Here is a 26,573-nt window from a genome sequence, read left to right on the forward strand (position 1 = left end):
ATTCTGGCCTGACAATCAGCTGGGCCAGAGCTTCAGCTTATGGTAGCCACTGGGAAAAGCCAGAGCTTGGAGTAAGCGTGGCTCGCCTACTTAGGAATGCTGGTAGGCAGAAGCTCCCAACGCTGACTTTGAATCTAACACGCTGCTAACAGACTGGCTTACTGAACTGTTTTGCTGCTGTTTCACTCATTGTGTGCCAGAGTCTGGCTGAATAAACCTGGTTTGTTTCCTCACCGTGTGGAGTTTTCCTACTGGGTCAGTCCAGAGCTTGGACCATTGAGATCTACATCTGCTTTTCCCTGAGAGCCAGCTTATTGCTTTCCTTAGCTCTCCTCTCCTTTCCTCTCTATGCATACACATACCTGGGATGGGTCCCATCTGTTCCTCCGCTTCACTCAGCTCAGGGCCCCAAACAAATCTGCCTCTCCACCTGGGGGAGGATGGAAGGCCCTCTTTCTCTGATGCTGTTTCCTTATCAGAGCTTTCCAAAGACTCCGAAGCTGGCTCAGGCTTTCCCTCAACCTCCTCTTCTGATTCTGCAGCTAGCTCTGCTGGCAGCTGACAAGCCACAACAAGTTTGAAGGGTTTTTTTGTAGACTTTTGAAAGGATTTTATTGGTTTGGGGGACATCTGTAGCCTTCAATTAACTAAATGCAATCTGGTTCACTATTATAGAAATAATTTTAACACAAATATTTAAATGAAATTATTTTTTTCAGTTTTTATGAGAAATAACAGAATAGGATAACAGAAATTTAGTGTAGCGTTTCTCCAAAAGGAGACATGCCAGAATTTCTTTTAAAATGCTAAAATAATATTAAAAACTAATTATTAGCCTTCAAAAATGAAAGTTATGGGTCAGTGTTTCTCAACCTTGACAACTTCAAGTTGCCAAGGTTGAGAAACACTGTTATAGATGGAAAATACTGCATTGCTATTAAAAGTAACAGATTAATTTTAAATTACCCAAATTTATATGGAAGAGACTTGTGACTGACCAATAACGGATAAAGATTTACAGTTGTCAGAAAAGATCTCTTGATTGGCACTGGGAGTGTTTAGGATAATTGATTTCAATTTCAGTCGCTTTCATTCAAATTGATGACCTTTTCAAACTACTTTGAAAGTTGAGGAAAATTTTCTTTAGAGCAATATGAAATAAAAACAATTCAACAACAGTTAATTGGCAGGAAGTATATGTTAAGCATAGGAAGGGAGTTCACTATCTGGTGGCAGATAAAACCCAGAGAGGAAATAAAACATCCATTAATAATTAATACATTTCTAGTCTAAGCAGATCAGAATAGCATTTGGACCATAGAGATATGGAAGCTGCTCACACTTTTTAAAAATAACTTCATTAAGATTTTATATATAAAAAACACTGGTGAAAGAAAAAAGAAAAAGAATTGCAAAAGAATCACCTTTTAAGAAAGCAACTTCCCTCCCTCATCATGTATAAATAATTTGCTATTTTTCACCATTTTAATTTACAAATATAGAACTCTTAATTCCATAACCCATCTTTTAGTAATAAACAAATCAAATAATTACATCTTCTTACCCATTTGTCAGATAAAACTCCAAAGCTTTAAAATATTAAAATTAATTAACAAATATAAAATTCTGTTTCTCAACTATAGGGTATATCAGTGGTGGAGAACCTATGACACGCGTGGAAGAGGTGGCATGCAGAGCCCTCTCTGTGGGCAAGTGCATTGTTGCACCAGCTCTGTTTCGGGTCTCTGCCGCGCGCGCTGTGAGTGCCTCCCACCAGCCAGCTGGTCTTCGGGTCTATGCCACGCATACGCGGGGCGCACATGCATGCACCCATCCCTTGCAGTTTGGGGACATGCACGGACTTTGGGCACTCTGTGTATAAAAGGTTCGCCATCACTGGGCTATATCCATTTAAAAGGCATAAAAGGTCCCAGTATCCTCATTTAAATAAACCAATCTAAAGTTTAACATCACATAGACATCACATAAACAAAGACATTTCTCCCTTAAGAAAAAACAAACAAACTCCAATGCCACAATCAATTAAGATGGGAGATGTCAAAGGACATCTCCCTCCTTAACTATGGTCAAATAAGTCCATTTTTCTTTCTTTTTTTAGCATGACAGTCTTTCTCTATAGTCGATTCCAGTAGTTGTTGACTTTGTTGCAAATTTATTTCACATTTACTAGTCTCCTTTTGTAAAACTAGCAAAACAGAATTAGGAGCTGTTCAGTCTTGAGCAATCAGATGACATATAGTGCTCCAGTTTGAGAAAGTTGTTCAGTAATGGAAACTTGTAAATTTTGGTTTTAACAGCATAGCTGGAAGAGTATTGTATATGATTCTATTAGATGGGTAGAAATATTTTAGGATACTAATTGTGAAATGCTGATTTTGACTTAGCAGATATATAAGTTATTTGAATGTCTTATATTATTTCAACTTTTACAGAAAATAAATAGTGCAGTACAAGCAATGCATTCTGCAGTTCTTATTGATTGTAGGAAAATAATTTTGAAGTGGGAAAATTGAATAATTCCACCACATATAATTTACATTCCACTTCCAACTGCTTGCTTTACATATTTATATGACAACAAACTGGATTGAGGGTTGACATTTATGAAATTTTGATTTAAAGGTTTCCCATCTCACATTCCTCAAGGCTGAAAGACATCCCCTTCTCAAATAGGACCCATTCAATCCAATTTTTATTGCATTTTACATTTTTTTTTTCTGATAAGGCTATAGTCTCAAGGTATTCAAATGTAATTTGAGATGTCTCTGAACCATTTAAAAAGGAAAAAAATAGGATGCTCACTTTGTTTGCTGGAAGAATACAAAAGTCATACTGGCAACTCAGTAAGGATGCTGGGAGAAAACGGGTGTAAGATAGATAGGGTGCAGATCTGAGCCCCTTCCTTACAGAAGATAATTCTAAATCAACATGGGTTAAAAAAACTCCATCTTGGAGAAGTTCCTTCTGATGGGCTATGAGCATGCATTTGTACATTTAAGCAGCATATTAAAAACCAGGGAGTGCAACAGGATTTGTCTATTCTATCCAAGAATGTTTTATTTAGCAGTCAGGCCTTGCTTCACCAAACCAATGAGACATTTATATTGACTGTTTCTAAATTTCAGAGGGCGCAAATCCTAGCATGTTGTAATGCTGTCATCACAGCAGTTTTGGAGGTCAATTCCTAAAAGTCCCTTCTGGACTATGAGATTGTGCCCTTCTGGACAAGGGGCCACTGAAATCACAGCTCTTGTTCTGTATATATATATGTACCCTCTATAACAGTGGTTCTCAACTGTGGGTTGGGACCCCTTTGGGGGTTGAATAACCCTTTCACAGGGGTCGCCTAAGACCATCGGAAAACACATTTTTTTAAAAAAAAAATGGAAAACAGAAAATAAGTTTATGGTTGGGGGTCACCACAACATGAGGAACTGTATTAAAGGGTCGCGGCATTAGGAAGGTTGAGACCAATTGCTCTATAATGATTCATGGACTCATTTTATAACTCTATCTGACAAAAGATCTGGGAAATTCTGATAGCTTATATGTATAGCGGTTACTACTGGATCAGTATTTTATAGTTTCGTTGAACATAGCTACATTCTGCTATATTGTCTGTAAAATTAGGTAGATTTTGACTGCTTATTGGTGACCTCATCACTAACTGTAATATACTATTATATCTTCTTCTGTTTTGTTTTACTTTGTTTCAACATTTTAATTTTTAATTCTGGTCTGTAACCATAATTAAAGATTAATTGAACATATAGCCTAGAGGTGGTATTCAGCCGGTCGGACCAGTTCACTCAAACTAGTATGAAATCGCAGGTGGGCTTGCCCTCCTGCTATGCTCTCCTGTTTAGACATGTTTTCAAGCCACACGCACGTGTGCAAGCCCCGCGTGCAATCAAAAGGACATGCATGGAAGGCCAAACACAAGCCTGGATGGGCGGCATGTGAGCAAAGTGAGCATGTATGCGCACACGTGCACCAGAGGTGGGTTCCTACCAGTTCGCACCTATTCGGTAGAACCGGTTCATCAAATCTACTGAACCAGTTAGAAGAGGTTCCACCAGTGGACCCAGAAAGCAGGCCACACCTACAGAAGAGGTTCCAAAATTTTTTGAAACCCACCACTGGTCCTTGGATATTATTATTCTACACTATCATGCTCATATTTATAAACTCAGTGCCTCTGTGAAAGGTAAGGATGACTACTGCTTTTGTAGTGCAATCAGAACATTGCGTGTGTTGAAATTGTTTTAACCAAACCAAAGATGCCTTTTAAAAAACAAGTTTACATCATATTCTTATGCATGCCAGTGCTGTGGGTGAGGTAATTTAAGGTGGTTCTGACAAGTGTAGTCGGCATCTTCATATCCGGTCACATGGGCGGCAAGCCACTCCCATCCGGTCACATGGGTGGCAAGCCACTCCCACAAAGGAGGCCACACCCACAGAGTAGGTTCAAACAATTTTGAAACCCACTACTGACGCATACATATGCAAATTGGTAAGGAAAGTAAGTGAATCCCACCTCTGGTATAGCCTTTGGCTTTGCTTTTCAATCTGTAACAAATATTCAACAAAACTCCAAGGAGATACAGGAGCCAATTAAATTAGGGGGGAAAAAATAGTAGAACTGTTAGCAATTGAAAGTTTTGATAAAGACTGAACAATTGAAAAAGAACAACAATTTGAGAAATCATTACATGTTGTATTTTAATTCTTCTCCAGAATGATTCAATTCCTCAAGACGACTTCACTCCAGAAATATACAGGGAGTTTTTGAGCAACTTCTGTCCTCGGCCTGAAATTGACCACATCTTCGTAGAATTGTAAGGAGTTATAGAAACCTACATTTTGCTTCACTTCTGTATTTGTTATTGTTATAATATTTTTTCCCAATGGCAAGTTGCTTTATTCCAGTTCATATTTGGATCAACCATGGTTTGGGATATTTTGGCTATTATTTTAATGTACCAGCTGTTCTGAGAACTACAGCGTTTCTCTGTAGAGCTCGGCCATTTTTGTCGATCTCTTGAACATTAATAATACAATATTCCTGATGGAATGTAACTGTCAGGTGATATTTATCTTCTGGCATGTACTAGTTTGAACTCCAGATAAACTAAGTGGTCTGGAAGTATCCAGTACATGTCCTGGTAAACTTTTCAGCACAGCAAAAAGATAAGTCATAAGACAGTGTAAGTGCTTGCATTCAATATAAAATGCAATTGATAGCTGAGCTGCTATTATTTCATACTCTAATATTATGGAAAACACAAAACAGTTTAACTGCGAATAACAAACATATTCCTTTTCCTATGTTTTTAATATTCATGCCATTGGTATGAAACTCCTTCGAATTTAGAGGGATTTTAACTGTAGATGCATGAAAGATAATACTGACAGCAATGTGGATACATTTGAAATTATCTGGAGAGAGGAAAAGAAAATTGGAGGAGGACATAATTGAAATGGAGCAACTCTGGTTGGACAAAGAATTGCATTCTTTTCTCTGCTACTGCACCCTCTTCAAGTACTGTATTTTGTATCTTCCCTCTCAAAAGTGCTCCAATTTTTAAAAATTGGTGCCAGCACTTTTTTTACACATACTCTTTTGTCATGTGTGGTGAGTTACATAGAATTTTCCAGTCTGGTTTTCTGACATTTTAGCCATAGCTCTACGCTCTTATTCTCTCCTTAAAGGATGTTGCTAAGTGCTGCTTCTGTGGCACTGTGTCATGATGCTATTTGATGATGATATGAGGAAAAGTGGTTGGCCTATTTGCAAGTATAAACTTGGGCACTGACTGCTCTAAGTGAACCAATGATTTTGGGTCAAACAGGAAAAAATGAATATCATTATGGGGATGCTTTCATCTTTAACAAATTGTACCATATGACATTGAGAAAGGCATTATTGAATTTTTAGTGGTTTACAAAAGAATCACTTTTGTAAGTGATTCTTTTGGGAAACTTGTGGTTGTAGGAACCAATATTCATTTTCACATACTTTGCATGTGAACAAAAATCAGTGTAAAAACAGCAGAGAAATTCCTTTCTCCAAGAATGGGAGAATATATAACTCCGGTACTACTCATTTCATATGATCCCTGTGACACTTGTTCCCCTAGAAGATGTTTTGAAGAAACCTGATCACCAAAAGCTTGTGCTAGGGGATCAAAATCCATGTTAATTTGCATCCATTGCAGAGCTTTATTATTAAATTCCTATGCTATTCTATTCTAACTGTCTAATCTAATTTAGCAAACTTAAAATGGGTTCAATAGTAAACTGGCTTTTAAAAAAAAAGTTCAAAAGCTGCTACTGGTAATCAACTGCCAAACCAATCATGCTTTGTTGGTTTGAGATTCCTGTACCTTTTTAAGATTAAAATTTGGGAAGATTCATGTGTGCCCAATTAAGTTGTGCTTTTTCCAATGCCTTTCACTTGGATGCATGAGCCCCAGAGAAACAAAGAAATCATAACATGTAATTTAATACAATAGCAGAGTTGGAAGGGACCTTGGAGGTCTTCTAGTCCAACACCCTGCCTAGGCAGGAACCCTATACAGTTTCAGACAAATGGCTATCCAACATCTTCTTAAAGACTTCCAGTGTTGGGGCATTCACAACTTCTGGAGGCAAGCTGTTCCACTGATTAATTGTTCTAACTGTCAGGAAATTTCTCCTTAGTTCTAGGCTGCTTCTCTCCGTCATCAGTTTCCACCCATTGTTTCTTGTCTTGCTTACCTCAGGTGCCTTGGAGAATAGTTTGACTCCCTCTTCTTTGTGGCAACCCCTGAGATATTGGAACACTGCTATCATGTCTCCCCTAGTCCTTCTTTTCACTAAACTAGACATACCCAGTTCTTGCAATCGTTCTTCATATGTTTTAGTCTACAGTCCCCTAATCCTCTTTGTTGCTGGTCTCTGCACTCTTTCTAGAGTGTCCACATCTTTTCTACATTGTGGCGACCAAAACTGAATAAAGTATTCCAAGTGTGGCCTTACCAAGGCATTATAAATTGGTATTAACACTTCATGTGATCTTGATTCTATCCCTCTGTTTATGTAGCCTAGAACTGTGTTGGCTTTTTTGGCAGCTGCTGCACACTGCTGGCTCATATTTAAATGGTTGTCTACTAGGACTCTAAGTTCCCGCTCACAGTTACTACTATTGAGCAAGGCACCGCCTATACTGAACCTGTGCATTTCGTTTTTCTTGCCCAAATGTAGAACCTTACTCTTTTCACCATTGAATTTCATTTTATTAGATAGTGCCCAATATTCAATTTGTCAAGATCTTTCTATATCTTAAGCCTATCTTCTGGAGTGTTGGCTATTCCTGCCAGCTTGGTGTCATCTGCAAATTTGATGAGTTCCCCATTTATTCCCTCATCCAAATCATTGATGAAGATGTTGAAGAGTACTGGGCCTAAAACAGAGCCTTGGGGTACTCCACTGCATACTTCCCTCCATGTAGATGCAGTTCCATTGAGGACTACACATTGAGTGCAGTTAGTCAGCCAGTTACAAATCCATATGGTGGTGATGCTGTTTAACCCACATTCTTCTACTTTATATAGTAGTAGGTTATGGTCTATATTATTAAATGCCTTACTGAAGTCCAGGTAAAACTATATCAACGGCATTCCTCTGGTCCACTAATTTGTCACTTGTCAAAGAATGCAATAAGATTAGTCTGGCATGATCTGTTTTGACAAACCCATGTTGGCTTTTGGCTATTACTTTGTTTACTTCTAGGTGTTCACTAATTCATTGCTTGGTTATCTTTTCAAGAATCTTCTCTGGTATTGAGGTCAGGCTGATAGGTCTATAGTTTCCTGGATCTATTTTTTTTCTTTTTTTGAAGATCGAAATCACATCAGCTGTTTTCCAGTCCTCTGGCAGTTCCCCGGTGCTCCAGGATCTCTGAAAGATATAGTTCAGTGGTTCTGAGATATTGTCTGCCAATTCCTTCAGAACCCTGGACCAATTGTTTCCATAACCTTTTTCTTGTTTTTAACATATTGGAAGAAGCTGTTTTTGTTGTTTTTACTTTTGTGGCAAGCCTTTCTTCATTATGAGCCTTAGCTTTCCTTTTCATCTTTACAGGCTCAGGCTATTTGCTGATAATTTATCTCTGATGGGAGTTTTTTAGTTTCTTTTACATTTTGATTGGATTGTAAAGGGACAAGGAGGGTGATTTTTGTGATTCTATTTTATGTTTTCTATAAGCAAGACAGTGAAGGCAGATTGTCAGGGTTCCGACCAATGCCCGCTCCCGAGTTGGTTCAGATGTTCAGGAACAACACTTACTTTAGATCCAGTAAAATTAAGAGTAACTATTCAGCCTCTCAACCTTTTCTGCATTGTAGCTTCAGGCTTAGATATAGTCCTCAAGGTATAGACTTACCATCTTTGGCAGTGTTCTCCATCCCTTCCAGTCTTAATAAAACGTGGGAGAGAGGAGGAAGTTACATGAAGCTCAATAAAATGGAATATAATTAAACAGCTAGTCCATTATCGGTGTGAGCCTACGCATTTCTCGTCTGTTCTCGTGTGTATTAACTCATTCAGGAAACATAACAGAAGGAGATATGTAGGATGCTTGCTCACATTCCTTTTCTTTTCTTTTTTTTAATGTTTTCATGGTTTTTCTTTTTATCAGAGGGGCAAAGAGCAGACCGTATCTAACCGTTGACCAGATGATGGAATTTATAAACTTCAAGCAGCGAGACCCACGGTTAAATGAAATCCTCTATCCGCACCTGAAGCAGGAACAGGTTCAACAACTGATTGAAAAATATGAACCCAATTATAGTTTGGCAAAGAAAGGTCAGTATTTGTCATTTTCTTCTATATTACGGTTCTGGCTCCAAGCAACTACAGTGGACAGATATGCCTTGTGGCACATACCAGTTCATATTCAATGACGTTATTAGCATTGCCTACTTTAGATTTTTCAGTAGTTACAGATTAAATACATTTGTTGAGCGAACAAAGCAAGTTAAGCTTCCCTGTTGCTTTTCACTCCACAGGATGGATTATTCAGGGTAATGTAAATGTAATCACCAGGACAATAATTAATTTACTAGAATTTGAAAACTGCATGTGGGAGCATACCGCATGTGGGAGGGGGGGTGTTAATCTAGAAAACCATCCTTATATCATTGAGTTGCAGAAAAAGATTTCTGTTGCTTGATAATCCCAGTGGTGGTTTTAGTACAATCTCCCCTGTACTGGTAAGATGGTACAGGTAGTTCTCGACTCTTGACTTCATTCAAAGTTACACTGCGCTGAAAAAGGGGACTTAACAACCATTTTACATACAACCGTTGCAGTGTCCCCGGTGTCACATAATCAAAATTCTGGCACTTGGCAACTGGCATGTATTTATGACAATTGTACTCTTTCCAGGTCACTGTAACTTTCCCAGCTGCTTCCAACAAGCAAAGTCAATGGGAGAAGCCAGATTTGCTTAACAACCACGTGATTCTCTTAACAGTTGACATGCTTAACAACTGTGGCAAAGAAGAGTTATAAAATGGGGCAACCCCCACTTCATAACTCCTTGGTTAGCAATGGAAATGTTAGGATCAACTGTGGTCATATGTCAAGGACTACCTGTAGTTATGCTAAGTGGGCTTCTGATCAGATAGAACTGCATTCCTTCATCTCCTGGGAAAGGCATTGTTTTTGGGAAATCAGTAATCATTTTATTGGCCATAGCTGGGCTTTCTTTTTATTTTAATTATTTAGTTTGTCACTCACGTACAAGGTAACAGGATTAAGAATAAACATGAATAAGAACACAGGAAATGGGTAGAAATAAATGGGGACATTAGGACAGGGACATAAGGCATACGGGTGCATTTATGCACGCTTCTACAGATTCTTTCTGCCAGATTCTACTCTTACATTCAGTTAAGCATATGCATTGCAAAAGCCTGGTGTTTTAACATAATGTTATGCAGGATTCCGGTTTTATTTTCATTAAGAGCATTTTGCAGGCTTCCTTGCTTTTGAAACGATTCCATGACAATAGCATAGAGGCGCACAGGCTGATTAGGTGTGGGAGAGGAAACATCATTGAAAGGGAGCCAATTAACAAAAGGGTAATTCAACTTTAGTTTTTGAGATCTACTGAGCCAAAATGTCTTAATTTTAGAACTAAAGTGGGATTTTACATGTCTTTATGTTTCTCCCAGAACATCTTAATTTCCCAACAAATGGTTGAAATTTTTTTCAAGTCCTGAAAAGGGCTTCATTAAATTTGGAAGTTAAGATTAAGATTTGGAAGTTAAGATTAAGATTACGTTTAGATATTCCCTTTCCCTCCCCCCACTCTCTCCCTCCCTCCCTCTCTCCCTCCCTCCCTCCCTCCCTTCCTTCCTGTACTGATTCCTGGTGACTGCCTTTAGTAGTCCCTGCAGTTTGATAGGCAAGTTTTTTTTTTTAAAGAAGTGGTTTGTTATTGACTCCTTCCTTGAGGTTTATAGTGTGATGCCTTAATCACCGCACCAAACTGGCTCTCTGATCTCTTTCACTAGCAGTAAAGTGCCTCTCTGCCCTCTCTTAGATAAACCAATTTTAAAAGTAAAAGCTTCCTTTTTTTCCCCTCCCTCCTAGCCTACCCCCCCAAGACTGAGCTGCTTTCCTACTACAGATTCTTCTTCTTACTAGAACAGCATGACTGGAAATTATGGGGAATGGTGTTTGCTCCCTCTTCTCCCAATGTTTAAGAAATTGATAAACATCCAGGGCTTCACGTTTAGATGGTTTTAGTATTTATTTTGTTGTTATTTTTTAACCTGGATTTAAACTTTTTCTATTTTGTTTTGGTTTTGAAATTTTGTAAGCTGCCTTAAATGCCCACCAGAGGTGATGGGGTGTGTATGTGGAGTGAAATTATAAACCAGTAAAGAAATCCATATACTTTTTTTAAAAAAAATCATGAACTGTTGAACTGTTACAAAGTCCTTGGAATATTGATAAACAAAAGCTTCAATATTTTTAAAGCTTTCTGCATAAGCTCCCTGTGACAAGACCAAGGTGAAATAGAATAATTTATTGTGGCTTTAACGTAGCTATCTATTGAAATGTCAGCTATTGCCAAGGCTTTATTTTATCCCACATATATGCACAATGGGGCATATTCTGATGAAAGTATTGTACACATAATTTCTGGTGTTGGCAAAATCAGATTAAAAGACCTGTGTATGCTAATCAAAATAACAGGTCATTGTACAAATTTCTCTTGGAATTTTCATATGGCAATGGAGCAAAGACGAGAGCAGTATGTATGTTGGAATTGATATAGTTGATGATAATCTATTCACGTTTGAGGAATAACTTTTGAATATGAGCTATATAATGAGCTATAACTTCCAATCCAAATATTGTTCGCAAACCTGCTATAAAGGGATGTGGTGGCTCAGAGGCTAAGATGCTGAGCTTGTCGATCAGAAGGTTAGCAGTTTAGCAGTTCGAATCCCTAGTGCCGCCTAACGCAGGGAGCTCCTGTTATTTGTCTCAGCCTCTGCCAACCTAGCAGTTCGAAAGCATGCAAAAATGCAAGTAGAAAAATAGGGACCACCTTTGGTGGGAAGGTAACAGTGCTCCGTACACCTTTAGCGTTTAGTCATGCCAGCCACCTGACCACAGAGATGTCTTCAGACAGCGCTGGCTCTTCAGCTTTGAAACAGAGATGAGCACCACGCGCTAAAGTTGGGAACGATTAGCACATACGTGCAAGGGGAACCTTTCCCTTTTTAAGGCATTGAATCTCAGTCAATTCATATTCCAGTACAGGACTGAGAATCAAGTGCTAGCTAGAGTTGCTGGACACTGTATTTCAACCACACATCAGGTGAAGAATTGTACGGGCCTAATTACATAGAGCTATCTTTTCCCACCTTGCTGTACAATGGTACAACTTTCAACTTTTAGTCTTCTCTATTTAAGATATTATTTTAGTTTATATTTGATGCTTTCTTTATGTGCACCAATTGTTTTAATCTTCTGGGTAGTTATTTTTAAAAGCACAGATGAAAATGAGTGTACACTTTCAATGGTGCATCTACTAAGAAAAAGCAGTTTTGATTCTGCTTCTTCTCAGTTGGAAGGAAAAATCCTCCTAACATCCAAGTTATGGTGTGGGCTATATAATTGAGTAGAAATAAGTATCTACTGTGTAGGGCACACAACTTCATACAGAATAACAGAGTTGGAAGGTTGGAGGTCTCCTAGAAGTCCAACCCCTGCTCAGACAGTTGAGTATTTCCTGCTCAGGCAGGAAACCCTACACCATTTCAGACAAATGCTTATCCAATCTCTAATTGGATAATCTCCAAGTTCCAGTGTTGGGGCATTCACAACTTCTGAAAGCAAGTCATTCAACTGATTAATTGTTCTGTCAGGAAAGTTCTCCTTAGTTCTAGGTTGCTTCTCTCCTTGATTAGTATTGTTTTTCCTTTGTTGATTATCTACCTTTTAAGAAAAGATCTAGAAAAGACATTCGTTTCCTGTGTTTTCCAAGTAAAAAGTTAGGCAAATCAAAAGGGATAATCCCTTAATTTAAATGCCTGTGATGAAGCTTTGTTGAATCAGCATAAATGAGAGGCGAGGGCACCTGCTGGAAGTCTAACAAAATAATAAATTTGGCCATTACTTAAATTTCAGGGTTGTGCTGAACCCTCCCCAGCAATATAAGCTAAGTCAATTGGTGACACTGAATGAAAATCCTTTGCAGGCTTAGTAATAAATCTAAACATTTCTTCTTAAGGGAACATGATCTTCCTGTTCCATCTCTTCTAAACTGATGCAATCTGTTATTTCAGAGGATTCTGAGTGTTCATCAGATGATTCAACAAAGGAGTTATTTACATTAGACCACAACACTTCATTTAGCAACCATTCAAAGTTAAAGCAGCACTGAAAAATGTGACTTAATTGAATTATATATTTGAATCTGTAGCTATCCGAACTAAGCATTTATACTCCGGAAGCATTTTTTTGTTAAAATTCATTTCTAAAGAGGCAAGTCAGCATTACATACCCAGACTGAGCTGTGTTACTATCTCAATCTTCATTTAATCCTTATATTTTCTCTGTTGAAACAATGTTAATTTATACAGAGCTTGGCCACACTCTTATAAATCTCCATTTGTGAAAGGATGTGAAGCACTTGCTTGGGGGGGGGGGGGCTGCATCCAGAAGGATACCATATTTTTCAGAGTATAAGACGCACCAAGATTTGAAGAGGCAAATTAAAAAAAAAACCAGTTTTTGCACTCTGCAGTCCTCCCCAAAACGACCTGTTTTTCATGAAAACAGGTCTGTTTTTTGTAAAAAAAAAAAAAGGGGGGGGCATGCATAGCTTTTAGGAGGCTTATAGAGTGCTTCTAGAAACTGGGGGAGCAAAAACGTGCAAAAAAATGGCCCATTTTTCGTTCATTTTTGCCCTTCCCATCCCTCAGGAACACTCTGTAAGCCTCCTAAAAGCTATGCATGCCCATTTTTGCAAAGGGGGTGGGGTTTCAAGAGGCAAAAAATACTGTATTCAGTGTATAAGACACACCCAGATTTTCACCCTCTTTTTTGAGGGAAAAAGACGTGTCTTATACTCCAAAAAAGACGGCATGTCTCTTTTCTTGACAGTAGGCCACACTAGCAGAAGTACAAAGCATGGGAGCCCTGCTTTTCCACTTGGAATATACTTTAATAATGCAGCACTCTTTTCAATACAGTATTTGATATAAACCTCATGCCAAGTAAGTCATGCTTCATAGTAACTGAGGACTCCATGAAAGTACAACTTGCAGGGCAGAACCAAAGGAGACATAAGGGAAAAGTGCTGAAAATGCCTTTTAATTCAACAACCATCCCCAATGTGATGTTCCCCCATTAGGGCCCCAAGCCATCTGGCAGAGCTAAGTCTCCTCAAAGGGCAGAAGAGGGGGAGCCATTCTCACCTCAGGGTGACAATATTCCAAAAGGCTGAGGCCATGGCAGAGAAGACTCTTTTCTTGGACTCTGTCAGTCAAAATTTCTTGAGTGACGGGGCCCACAGTATGCCTTATCTGCGACAGGGGTGGGTTTCTCGCCCCGTTCCAACCGGTTCGGTTGGATGCTCCAGCTGCTCCTGGAGGATCGCGCAGGCGCTGTATGCGTTCTGCGCACGCGTGGAAGCGCAGAATTCGTAAAAACCAGGTAAGGAGCGGGCGCAGGTGTGCGGGCGCGCGCGGGTGCAGGGGGGGGCTTCGCCGTTCCCGGAAGTTACTTACTTCCGGGTTCAGCGACCAACCAGATCGCAGGGACCGGTGTGAACCGGTTGAAACCCACCCCTGATCTGCGAGCACAGGTGGGTGGGCCAGTCTGAGTGGGGAGAGTGAAGGTTCCTCAAGTAACCTGGATCCATGCTATGTGGGGCTTTAAAGGTAATCACCGACACCTTAAATTGCACCTGGAAACAAACCAACAGCCAGTGCAGCCCACAGAGTAGTGGTGTAACATGGGACATCCTAGGGGCTTCAAGAACTGCCTGCGCCAACACCCTCTGCACCAGTTAAAGCTTCCAAATGCTCTTCAAGGGTAGCCCCGCGTGGAGCGCATTACAATAGTTCAGGCGTGAGATAATCATCTATTTTCCTTTGCTATTTTTACTGTATTTTCTTGTTTTACTTCCTGTGTTACTTATTGATTCTTTTACTAATTGATTCACCAAGCAATTGGAAAATATCGCTGTGCTTTAGAGCTTACCGCGTGAGGGAGGAATTTCTATTCACACGATCCTATATATTGGGATAAAAATGGCACAAAACAAGGGCTTACATTCCTGCATTCTCTCTTCTTTTTTCAAGTAGATTGCTGCTAAGCTGATCCATTTTTCATATATATATATATATATATATATATATATATATATATATATATATATATATATATATATATATATATATATATATATAAAATTCATTTTATAAAGATCATATGAGCTCCAATAACCTTGACTTGAGAAGTCATTTCCCATGAAATTAATTAATTCCCTAGAATTAATGCTTGACATGAATGTTCTCCAAGTGTTCAGTTTATTACGAAGGAAGAAAGGGGAACCTATTCTCTGCCCATTGCAATGCTCAGAGTTATTTGTTATCACTAGATTTAATCTTTGAATACTTTCTGTATCAATAGATAATAAATTGACTTCCATTTCTTTACACCAAGTGTCCCTGTTAATGAGGTTAACTTAGGAGTTTAATGAAAGCTTTTATTGTAACGTGAAATCCTCGTGACTGTTTATGTAGCAGTTCTCAAATAGCTAGGAGCTAAAGCACTTCACATTAGTTAATTAAAAAGATCAAGAAGATAAGTTTGAAATATAAAATGAAACATCTGTGCTATGAGTTAACAAATAGCAAGAGATTTGTAGTTCATACTACAGAAATAGGCAAGCCTAGCTTTAGTATTTTTGATGGGCAGATTTGTTCCTTTTTACCGCTAGCTGCATTTTGAAAGGGTAGAGATTAAGGCTGGATTTTCCAACTGAAATGATAAGAGATTTTGCTTTTTCCTCGCTGAAGTACAATGTCTTCTGTTGAGACAGGAGATTAGTGCCTCCCTTCTCACCTGTAGAAATCTTGATTCTTACAGCTGTTTTCATGAAGTTCCTCGATTGAGAACGTTATCTCTTTCCTTTCCTTTGATCCCTGTGGAAGAAACATTTCATAACTTGGCATATTCTAAATGAGATGCTAACATCTCTGGAAGGCAGCTTGGAGAAGATTGCCACCCGTTTTCATTTATCATTTACATTTCTATAGCTACCCATTCAACACACGACTTTAAATAATAATGAAAAAGCAACTTAAAAATAAATTCAAAGCAACAGAAAACTCTTAGCTGCAATGAAGTAACATATAATGAAAACTCCAAAGAGGGATCATCCAACATCATGGCCCAATGCCCTATTTTCTAGCTAAAGGAAAATAAATATGACATATCTGGCTAGAAATGGAACATTTTCCTTAATTTTCATTGCAGCTTATTTGTTATTTGAACCGAATATCTTTCTGGAAAGATAGGAAATAAAAAACAGTTTTTGTCTTTACTTTTGATAACGCAAGGCCCTCTGTTTCTCATTTTAATATATTTTATAAGAATACACATAAAACAACTGCTAACAAGAGAAACTAACAAGAGGATAAAAAGAGAATAAGAGTAAAAGTGTGAAAAGATCTAAAGAAAAAAAAAGGAAAACACAAATGTATACAAGGAATGACTTCCCTATGCTTATTCCAAGGATATAAAGAATATTTACATTTGACTCCTAGTTTTAAGATTATAATAAAATGTCCATTTTATGCAAAAAAGAAAGACCTTTTTGTTTCTGCTATGTAAGTCAGACTTCTTCTAGCAAATAGCATCAATGTGATGTTAAGAGCCAATGTCCTTCCTTCAGGCAGGTAACATCAGTGTGAGGTCACAATGGCTGGTCCCTTTCCCTCAGGTATGTAATGTCTGCACTAGATCATCAAGGTCATGGGCCTAGCTTTTTTCGGTAGACAAAATCCACTGAGATACATATCTTCTTCAGGTAGGGGTCTACAGATACTCTCTGTCTCTGTCTCTGTCTCAAAGGTATGTGGCTCAAAGATCACTCTGTCATTTAAATAGATAGCTTCAGAAATCTAGAATGGAAGAAGAAAGAAAGAATTATCCTACAGATCCTCTTTTAATGGGCCAGATACCAGTGCCAATCACCACAGAGTTTAACTTGGAGATTTTGTTTAAGGAAGGACCACATCATCACTAATAGATAAACTGTTTTCTCAAGATGACATGTTTATGGTTATTCAACAGCATCTCTAGAAGGAAAGGCATTTCTGTAAACAATTTTTTAAATTTGCTTTTTGAAAATGACTAGCTTTAAAATAGCCAGTAACCTATGTCAGTAATAGCTGTTGATAAAATAGAGGACGTTAAAATTTGAAGCACCATCTTAAGAGGACAGGATGGAGTGATGGCTCTAGGATTACTGTCATTGTGATATACCACTCAGCCATCACTTGAATATGACCCTGCTCTTGAAACCTATTTATTTAAGTTTTTTTTAAAATCCTACCTTTATTATTTTTATAAATAACTCAAGGCAGTGAACATACCTCCTTTCTCCTCCTATTTTCCTCGCAACAACCACCCTTTGAGGTGGATTGGGCTGAGGGAGAGCAACTAGCCCAAGGCCATGCCTGAGGTGGGACTAGAACTCATAATTTCCTGGTTTCCAGCCTGTTGCCATGACCACTGGACCAAACTGGCTAATTTATTATTTAGTTTATTCTTATTTTAGCTGCTGTAGTCATGCCTCAGGAAATAGCAGATTGTGAAGGATTTTCTAAATTACTGACCCACAAGCATTTCATTAGACCAACAATAGTTTACAAAACAATTCTCTGTTGACCTGGGAAGAATGAGCATAGCGTTGGATTTACTACCATTTTGGAACTTTGCTTTTTTCATTGATCAGGACAATAATGTGAGGATTACTAGTGAGGATGAAGTGCAGGGCATTCACCCTAGCAGATTATTTTATTTTCAGTCTGTGTTTAAATATTGGCTCTCTTCTGTCCCAACAGTGTCCTAAGAAATATTCTTGGCAGGGCCTTTCACCATGAGCTATCTAGCAGATATAGCAGTCAGTATCATAGCTGCAGAAGTGAGTGATCACTTCCATCAATTCCTTATGGTAGTAAATCAGGGGGAGGATACTAGGTTTCTAATGCATGACTTGTAACAGTTCATTTAGTGGCCGTTGAAAGTTACAACAGCACTGAAAAAAGTGACTTATGACTGATATTCACACTTACGATCATTGCAGCTTCCCCATGGTCACCTGTCTAAAATTCAGACGCTTGGCCATTGACTCATACTTATGAAAGTTATAGCAGTACCCCAAGGTCATGTCATCTCCTTTTGCGACCTTCTGGCAAGCAAAGTCAATGGGCAAGCCAAATTCACATGACAACCTTGTTACTAACTTAATAACTGCAGTGATTCTCTTATCTGTGGCAAGAATGGTCATAAAATGCAGTAATGCTCACTTAGCAACAAATTTGGGGCTCCCTTATGGTAATAAGTCAAGGACCTTATTTACCTTTTTATGGTTGGACAGGGCAAGGCGTAATGCGAATACCATGTATAGAAGTGAGTATGCATTATTAACAAACATATAGATTATTCCTTACAGGGCCTGGCAAACCAAACAATTGTGGATTGAATTCATTTCTATTCGTATCTTAAAGTTCCTCCTAGTTTTTTGTCTTTATTTAACACTTCCACACTAGATCATAAAAGGATTTTATTGCGCAAAAAAAAATGTTGTTGTTTGTTCTTTCTGGTATGGTCTCCCAGGAAACATTAATAATCTCATCATCTCATTATTTATTGCTAAAACGAAGGTAACTTGTGCAATCAGCTGAATTGCAATTGCAATTGGAAAATATGTAAACATTTTTTTTTAATTTGGTTGAAATTAATGTTAATTGAAGCATCAAAAGGTGCTTCAGCTGAGTTCAGATAAGATATTAAGTCAGGTTTTGTAGCAGAAAGTGAGCATTATCCTTGTCCTCAAATCCCAGATCTCTCCATCCCCAGTTCATTTACTGTCTCGCTTTGATGCATCCCACTTAGAACAATCCAGGGTCAGAAACCAAAATCTTCACTTTTGGTTTCAGAAACCAAAACTTCAGGCTTTTGGGAGGTGAACAAGCCAAGGTGCCTGGTTTGGTCAACAGTAAACGTATCACAGATTCAGGCATCTATATATTGAAACATGGGTGAGACAATTAGAAAGATACGTGCATTGATTATTACATTTCCTGTTCACAAGTGTAGCCAGAATTCTGAAGAATTCTAATTGGCCTGTGATTTAAAAGCATCCATAGTCTTTTGATGCATTCCTCTCTCAGAAAAATAATATATCTTTCTGATGTTAAATATGAATGCTTTTGAAAACATGTTATATGCAAAAAGAAGATATTCTGTTTTGAAAAGACAGGGTATGTTCATAGGAATAGTCTGCCTGGACATCTGTCAGAGTCTCGACTTGAATAGTTCTGATTGGTATCAAAAGATAAAATGATACTGAGAGCTTTTGTTGGCATCCCAGAGAACAACCAGGGTGAAACCTTTCAGGTTTTGCTTGAGCTGCTCTTATATAACTTGAGAGACCCTCCGATCATCTGAAGATAGGCAAATAATAAAGGAAGAGGCTGACAGAACAGAGCATCTTTTATGCCGAAAAATTCTAGCGATTGAAACATCATTCCGTAGTGAGGAAAAAGACAACACAAAAATAATAGACAGAGATAGAGCAAACATTTTATAGAAAGAGCTTCCTATTTCCTCTCAGTGCCATAGTCTTCTTTGCATATGTCACAGTGCTATTTTTTAGATTCGTTTCTACCTTTTGTTCAGCAACCTTTGCCTTCTCCTCCAGTTTAAATTGCCACAAGTTCTGCATTCTAGGCTGGTGACAGGCAGCATCAGCACAGTGCTAAAACTACATTTTCTCTGTGATTTCATTTGTTTCTGATAATGTGTTTATTTTAGAGCTGTGAAGAGATCCAGACTTGAAAAATAAAATGTGATTAAGAATCTGCACAGCCTATTTAAACTGGCCGGGCTCATTACCATTCCAGGAAAAGATATACAGCATCTTTAAGAAGTTCCTGATAGGTACAGGTGTGTGACAGTCGACACCACATCAGTGTTGCCCTTCATATCTGGACATCTGCACAGACCCGCAGAGATCCATTTCATTTTTGTTACTGCTAAAGAGACAGAGACAAAATGGCTTTTCATTGGTAGCCCTTTGCTCTAAAAGCATTGAATTCCTTTTGGTGCACAAAAAAAAAAGTCAAATATAATTCCCTCACCCAGAAAACATAAGCAGTATTTCAGCCTCATACAGAAGAATGTAGTGACAATCTAGGTGCCAATGGGATTTTCAGATGCTCGGTGGAGAAAATAATGTAACAAAGGGACATCAAATATACAATTATTATATGCTTTTTAGAGTGTGAGTTTTTAACTGCATTTTTATATTTCATAAGTACTGTAGATTCAGTTTATTTTTATATTGGAAACAGTATTTTAACAGTATGCATTTAATAATTATAATTTTGCCAAGTTAATTTGTATATTAAATACTAGAGGTATCCTATTAATGGATGTTTCTATTCAGAGGTGGGTTCCTACCAGTTCACACCTATGCAGTAGAACTGGTTCATCAAATCTACTGGACCGGTTAGAAGAGGTTCCACCAGTGGACCCGGAAAGCAGGCCACACCTACAGAAGAGGTTCCAAAAAATTTTGAAACCCACCACTGCTAAAGGGTTAGGGGTGCAAGGATCTTGTAACTTGACAGCTTTAAGGCTTGCATGCTTCAATGCCAGAGTTCCTGAGCCAACGTGACTGGAGGAGGAATTCTGGGAGTTGAAGTCCACAAGTCTTAAAGCTGTCAGGTTTGAAGACCCCTAGTTTTTTTTTAAAGGGTTAGGGGTGCAAGGGTCTTGTAACTTGACAGCTTTAAGACTTGCATGCTTCAATGCCAGAGTTTCTGAATAGCTACTTGGACCGACCTAAGTACTAATTCATAATTTCATATCCGGTCACATGGGTGGCAAGCCACTCCCATCCGGTCACATGGGTGGCAAGCCAGTTCCACAAAGGAGGCCACACCCACAGAGTAGGTTTGAACAATTTTTGAAACTCACCACTGTTTCTATTGTACATCTTCAACATTTGTTCCCTCTCCCTAAGAGGACATCTTGATTTTAGGAAGTCCAACAAGATTTGATGAGCAAAGACAGTTATCCCTGAGCAAAGAAGGAAAAATAAATCCTTGATTCGCTTTTGCTATGAGCTGAAGCTTGAATGGAAAAATAATAATAATTTTAAGTTTCTTGTGATAAGGAATTAAGAACAGAGAAAATCCCAGATAAACGAATTTAAGTAGATTCCAGAACATCTTATCTGTTAAATAAGACAATGAGTTGATTTTTTTAATGATCTTTTTATTTTTAGCTGTATCTGAAATTCCCAAAATCTAGAAAAGCATTCTATTGCCTTAGCAATATTCTTTTTTTTTAAAGAATAAGCAGTAAAAATATCATGGATATTGTAATGAGGCATTTTAAACCTCTTTCTTGGAAAAAAAGAAGGAAGAAGAAGAGGATTTTTTCCAGCTTAACAGAAAGAAGCTATTCTTTAATAGATGATTAAAGAATATGCACATTACTCTTGAATAATTCATGTGCAGATACGTGTATAAATAGATTGCAGGAATGTTCTTAAAATAAGCTCATCTGCTAACCTATATTTTTGTTAATTACAAAAATATGTATCAGTTGAACAGGTCAGAGTATTCACTCCCTAGCTAAAATCATGCTATTCATTCTTTTGTGTTTATAGAAAAAAGCTTAAAATGCGACTCAGGTGAAGAATAAAAATAGCATATGTTTTTAAGAAAAAATGCCATCTTTTTATAGTATATCTATACATATTGCAGACTATCTTCTAGTATGTATATTAAATTTACATATGTTTATATTTTTGATACTACAATATGAATTAGCACATTATTTTCATTGAAGTGCTTTGCTTCTAGTTCTAGTTACAGTATTGATTTGAAGGTTATGGTTTGTTCTGAGATCAAGTAAGACTTTGTTAAGAAGGCTGCTTAGTGGTTTATTTTGACCTCACAATGCCAATGAAAGTACCAGGTATTTGAATTTTGAGACGTTCTGTAAGTTCTTTTCTTTTAACTTTCTATATATTGTTATCAAATTTTGATAGTGTGATTTTTGTGGACTTGATAACTTTTGCTCATTCTAAGTTTTTTTTTTTTTAAGTATGGCCATTTTAAAAAAAGGATTCATTTTCTGCTAGGTTGTTATTTCTGAATTTTGAAAGGTAGTTTTTCTTATTGTTTGTTTCCCCCAAGAAAGTATGTCTAAGGAGATTCCAAGTCATGGTTGGCTCAAAGGTGCTTTTTCAAGAGGCAACTGGACTTCCTTTGGGTTTTTTTAAAGATGTTTCACTTCTCATCCAAGAAGCTTCTTCAACTCATTCAAGAAGTTTCTTCAGAGCTGAGGAAGCTTCTTGGATGAGATGCAAAACATCTTTTTAGAAAAACCCAAAGAAAGTCCAGTTGCCTCTTGAAAAAGCATCTTTGGGACATCCAAGAAAGTATCTTAACATCCTTGATTCTATTGACGCACCTTGCCAACTTGGTACAAAGTCTTAAGGTTGAATGCCGATTTCTTCAGGGGTTCACACTGTGATCAAGAATGGAGTAGGAATCCTATTTATTCTGCCTTTTTATTGTCTTATGATGGCCCATGCTGTTCTCCAATTCTTGGGAGTGAAGGCTGATGACATGGCTTGTTCTGCACTGAACTACTGAACTATTAAAAATCTCATTCTTCCAAGGTTCAAAATATCACGAGGAACTTCTATGAGGAGCTGCCAATTATAGAGATTTGTCTTCCCAGCACAATGACTCTGATGAAGATATAACAAAAGGTGCTGGATTGATAGGCTTATACCAATTCATTCTCTCATGCAGTGATAATCCACATATACAATAAAAATAACTTGATGAGAATATGGAAAAAAAATTATAATAAGAGACATTAAACAGCTTCTGGCTGGGAAAGTCTTTGTCCTGCTGCTTGCAAGCAGTGCAAGCTTTCTAATTCAGATATCTGCATCCTTATGAAGAAAGCACGATATTAGGAAAAACATCAGGAAGCTGCATGAATCTGCCACTGAGAACAACACATCTTTTTAATTATATTTCTTCATATGACAACCACCTCTGTTTAATATCCAGAGCAATTGTGGAACTTGCCAGCCACCTTTGAGCTGGCGGGGTGTTCATCAGTCTGTTATGTCATATTTTATGGAAATTTTTGAATGTGTAATTTCTAAACTCTTAAATTCAACCAAAACAGATAAGCTGGAGAGCAATTTTCAAACTTGTTTCTGCAATGTAAAGTATGTTTGTTTCCCCTGTTGAGCGATTGCCCGATGCCAAACTAAAATTGGCAAAAGTCATGCTGTTACTCACATGAGTGTGTGGGGCATTAGGATTCCAATATTGTGAGAACTGTTGCAACTGTTAGTAGAATCAAGATAGCACAGTACAATCTGCAATATAATCAATAGGACACATATTCATAGATTTCTAGGAACACTTATTCTGAAACTCCCTTCATTAAAACTTTTTCCTTTTTTTGACACCTAAAATATAAAGCTAAAAGGAGAAATGTTGAAGTCACATTGTATGTTTGGGTTGGCAATTTTTTCTCTTTCTCATTTTGACCTTTCAAGGCAATGGTTATTAAAGAAATCTGATGGAAGCAGTAGTAGGCATTCCTCCCTTGCAATCAGATCCTTATCTTTTATGATATTTGGGGCACTGAGAAATTGGCTGTTTGATACAGACTGAGGAATACATAACAGAGCTAGTATGGTTGACTTAGATAAAACCTACACTTATTTCTCTACATCCGACTCTCAGAAGAAAAGAACTTGGCCATATTTGCTGGGATTTCTTGGAATTTTAGTGCCAACACATCTTGAGGATACCTGGTTGAACAAGTCATTAATAGATCAGTAGCAATGAAGGGGAAAGGTATTTTGCTGCTGATACATGAAATAATGTTTGCATTGTAAAATTATTAATCCAAATAAGCCTGTGAGCTGCAAGTGGAGCATATGGAGCTAAAGAATATGACTTTTGAATTTCTTTTCTCCCAGGACAGATATCAGTGGATGGATTTATGAGATATTTAAGTGGAGAAGAAAATGGAGTTGTTCCACCTGAAAAACTGGACCTGAATGAAGATATGAGTCAGCCTCTGTCTCACTATTTTATCAATTCCTCACATAATACCTACCTCACAGGTACAGTATAAAAACAAGTTCTTTAGATTTTTTTTATAACACTGATGTTCTGTACATTCTGTATGCATATTTCAAGGATACCTGCTGAGAGAAATGGATACTGTCCAGCATTGTCTATGTGGGTGGCCAAATGAGGCAAAATGGTGGACATGACATGGTGATATAAGCCCTATTCTCTTTGTTGGCATTCAACAATGCATATATAAAGTGCATGAAGCTTGTCTCTCTGAGCCAAGACTTTATCCATTTTTACACATACACGCACACACTCAAAGGCACACACTACAGTCCCTGCTGGTATTGTCTATTTTTTTATTGTTGTTCTCAGTCTCATTCTCTAAGAAGTGACATGGAATCTCGAATGAGTCATTTAAACTACTCAACATGTTCCTAATGCAGAAGAGGTCACCATTTATGTTCTGGCCTCTCACAAATTCTTGGGCCATTTTCACTGCCGGTTCTTCCTGCCCACATAACTTTTTTTCCTCAGTCCTTGCCCTTGTTTTAAGAACATCTTATCATAAAATGAATGATCTACTGCTGCAAGCCGTGTTGACTTTAACTTTCAATACTTTGGTTTTTGTTGAGCTTCTTTTAAATTAAGCTTGCACTTCAGAAGAATGCCTTCTTAGATTTAGCAAAAAATCTGAGATTGCCATTACAAATCCCAGAAATCATTTTTAAAAGTATGTCAGCTTCCTCACGAGGTATACATATGGCAGGGCCCATTTTCCATTAACCATGATAACTGACAGTGACTGAGCAACAAGTAGGTCAGCTAAGGGCAGAATGTAGATGGAGGCTCTTCATTCTTCACTCAATGCAAGCTTGCCAAAAGTGGGGCGAACAGCAATTGTCTTGTATTTCTGTTTATTTTGTTTGCATGCTGTGGTTGTCTGGAATAAATTAAAGAGATTTAGACCATGTACATAATGCCTTGTAACATTCTGTTTCAAATAGTAGTTTTGTTTAACAGAATAACAGAGTTCAAAGGGACTTCTTCTAGTCCAACCCCTTACTCAAGCAGGAGACCCTATATCTTTCCAGACAAATGGCTATCCAACTTCTTAAAAACCTCCAGTGATGGAGCACCCACATTACTGGAGGCATGCCGTTCCACTAGTTAATCATTCTCACTGTCAAGAAAATTTTCCTTAGTTCTTTGTTGTGACCCGGCAGGAGCCGTTGGCCACCAGGTGGCAGCAGAGCATTAGATCAGAGGGAGTGTTCAGGGAAACACTTGGAAGTTGTTGCAGGATGCACCCCGTCGAAGGGTTACTCGACGGAAGGAACAACTGAGTACTTACAGGAGATGATTGCGAGAAGCTGTTGCTCATTGGGATCCTCTCCTGAGTATAAAGAGACTGCTGGCGCCACGCCCTGGTTGCAGAAGTCAATGTTCTCATTCTGGGTCTTGTTCGTTTTCACAAACCGAGAGAAGCTAACTTGGATAAGTGGCTTGATAAGAGAAACCAACTTGGAGAAGTAGGTTTGCTGGAAGAAGCCTCTTTGCAGTACTGTGTTTGTTTATAGAGCTATTATCTTTGTTTATTTGGGCTTGCAGCCAACAAGAGCTTGGATTGATTAAAAGAAACCTTTTTGAGTTACGTGGCTTTTGGCTTTCATTCCTGGATGGAGAAGGGGGGTCAGAACAGTTCTTGATTGGATCTCTCTTTGATAAGTTTCCATCGGATGCTTCTTGTCTTGCCTCAGATGCTTTGGAGAATATATTGTCCTCCTCTCCTTTGTGACAGCCTCTGAAACATTGGAAGACTACAATCATGTCACCCCTAGTCCTTTTCTTCATTAGTGTAGGCATACACATTTCCTGAGTATTCTTCATTAATAATTGTTGATCAGCAATTGTTCATCACATGATTTAACTTCCAGGCCCCTAATCATCTTTGTTTGCACTCTTTCTAGAATTCCGACATCTTTTTTGTATTGTGGCCAGACCAGAATGCAGTATTCCAAGTGTGGTCTAATACTTCATAAGATCTTGATATTATTTCTCTACTGATGCAGCTTAGCACTGCTTTGGCTCTTTTGGCACATGCAACTCACACTGCAATCTCATATGTAAATGGCTGTCCAATAGGATTCTTAGTGACCCTTTCACATTTACTGCTGTTGAGCTAGATATCACCTATTCTATACCTATGCATTTGATTTTCCTTGCCTAAGTATAAGATCTTCATTTTGTTGCGTAGGGCCCATTGTTCAACTCTGTCAAGATTTTTTATACATGCTGATACCTAGATATATTTATCAGCATTGCCACATTCCCCGTGAAGTGGTTGGGATAAGAGAATGAAAGACTCAAAGTCATGTAGTAAACTTTCTTCATTAATGATGGACAAGAATCTGGGTTTCCTTTACCTTACAAGCTCATAAGAAATATACTAATTATGACAAATAAAAGCTGGAACTCCTAGCCTTACCATAGATTTAACAAAGTAATGTCTGAAAGCTTTTTAATCTTCTTTTATTTACTGATCATTGGGGGCATCTTACAAATCAATGTTCAAATTCAGAAGCTTTTCCTTGATATATATTTTTGAGACTG

General features: G+C 38.0%; 1 protein-coding gene across 1 annotated transcript in view; it reads left to right on the plus strand.

The window, feature by feature from the left end:
• The window catches only part of PLCB1 (phospholipase C beta 1), a 199,665-nt gene that overhangs the window by 26,587 nt on the left and 146,505 nt on the right, over positions 1 to 26,573 (plus strand). Inside the window, exons 5-7 of the mRNA XM_032213013.1 lie at positions 4,762 to 4,862; positions 8,705 to 8,871; positions 23,861 to 24,007. Of these exons, the coding sequence (XP_032068904.1) occupies positions 4,762 to 4,862; positions 8,705 to 8,871; positions 23,861 to 24,007 (415 nt within the window). The remainder of the gene's footprint in view (positions 1 to 4,761; positions 4,863 to 8,704; positions 8,872 to 23,860; positions 24,008 to 26,573) is intronic.

Source organism: Thamnophis elegans, chromosome 3 (assembly GCF_009769535.1).
Source record: "Thamnophis elegans isolate rThaEle1 chromosome 3, rThaEle1.pri, whole genome shotgun sequence".
In the NCBI taxonomy this organism is placed as follows: domain Eukaryota; kingdom Metazoa; phylum Chordata; class Lepidosauria; order Squamata; family Colubridae; genus Thamnophis; species Thamnophis elegans.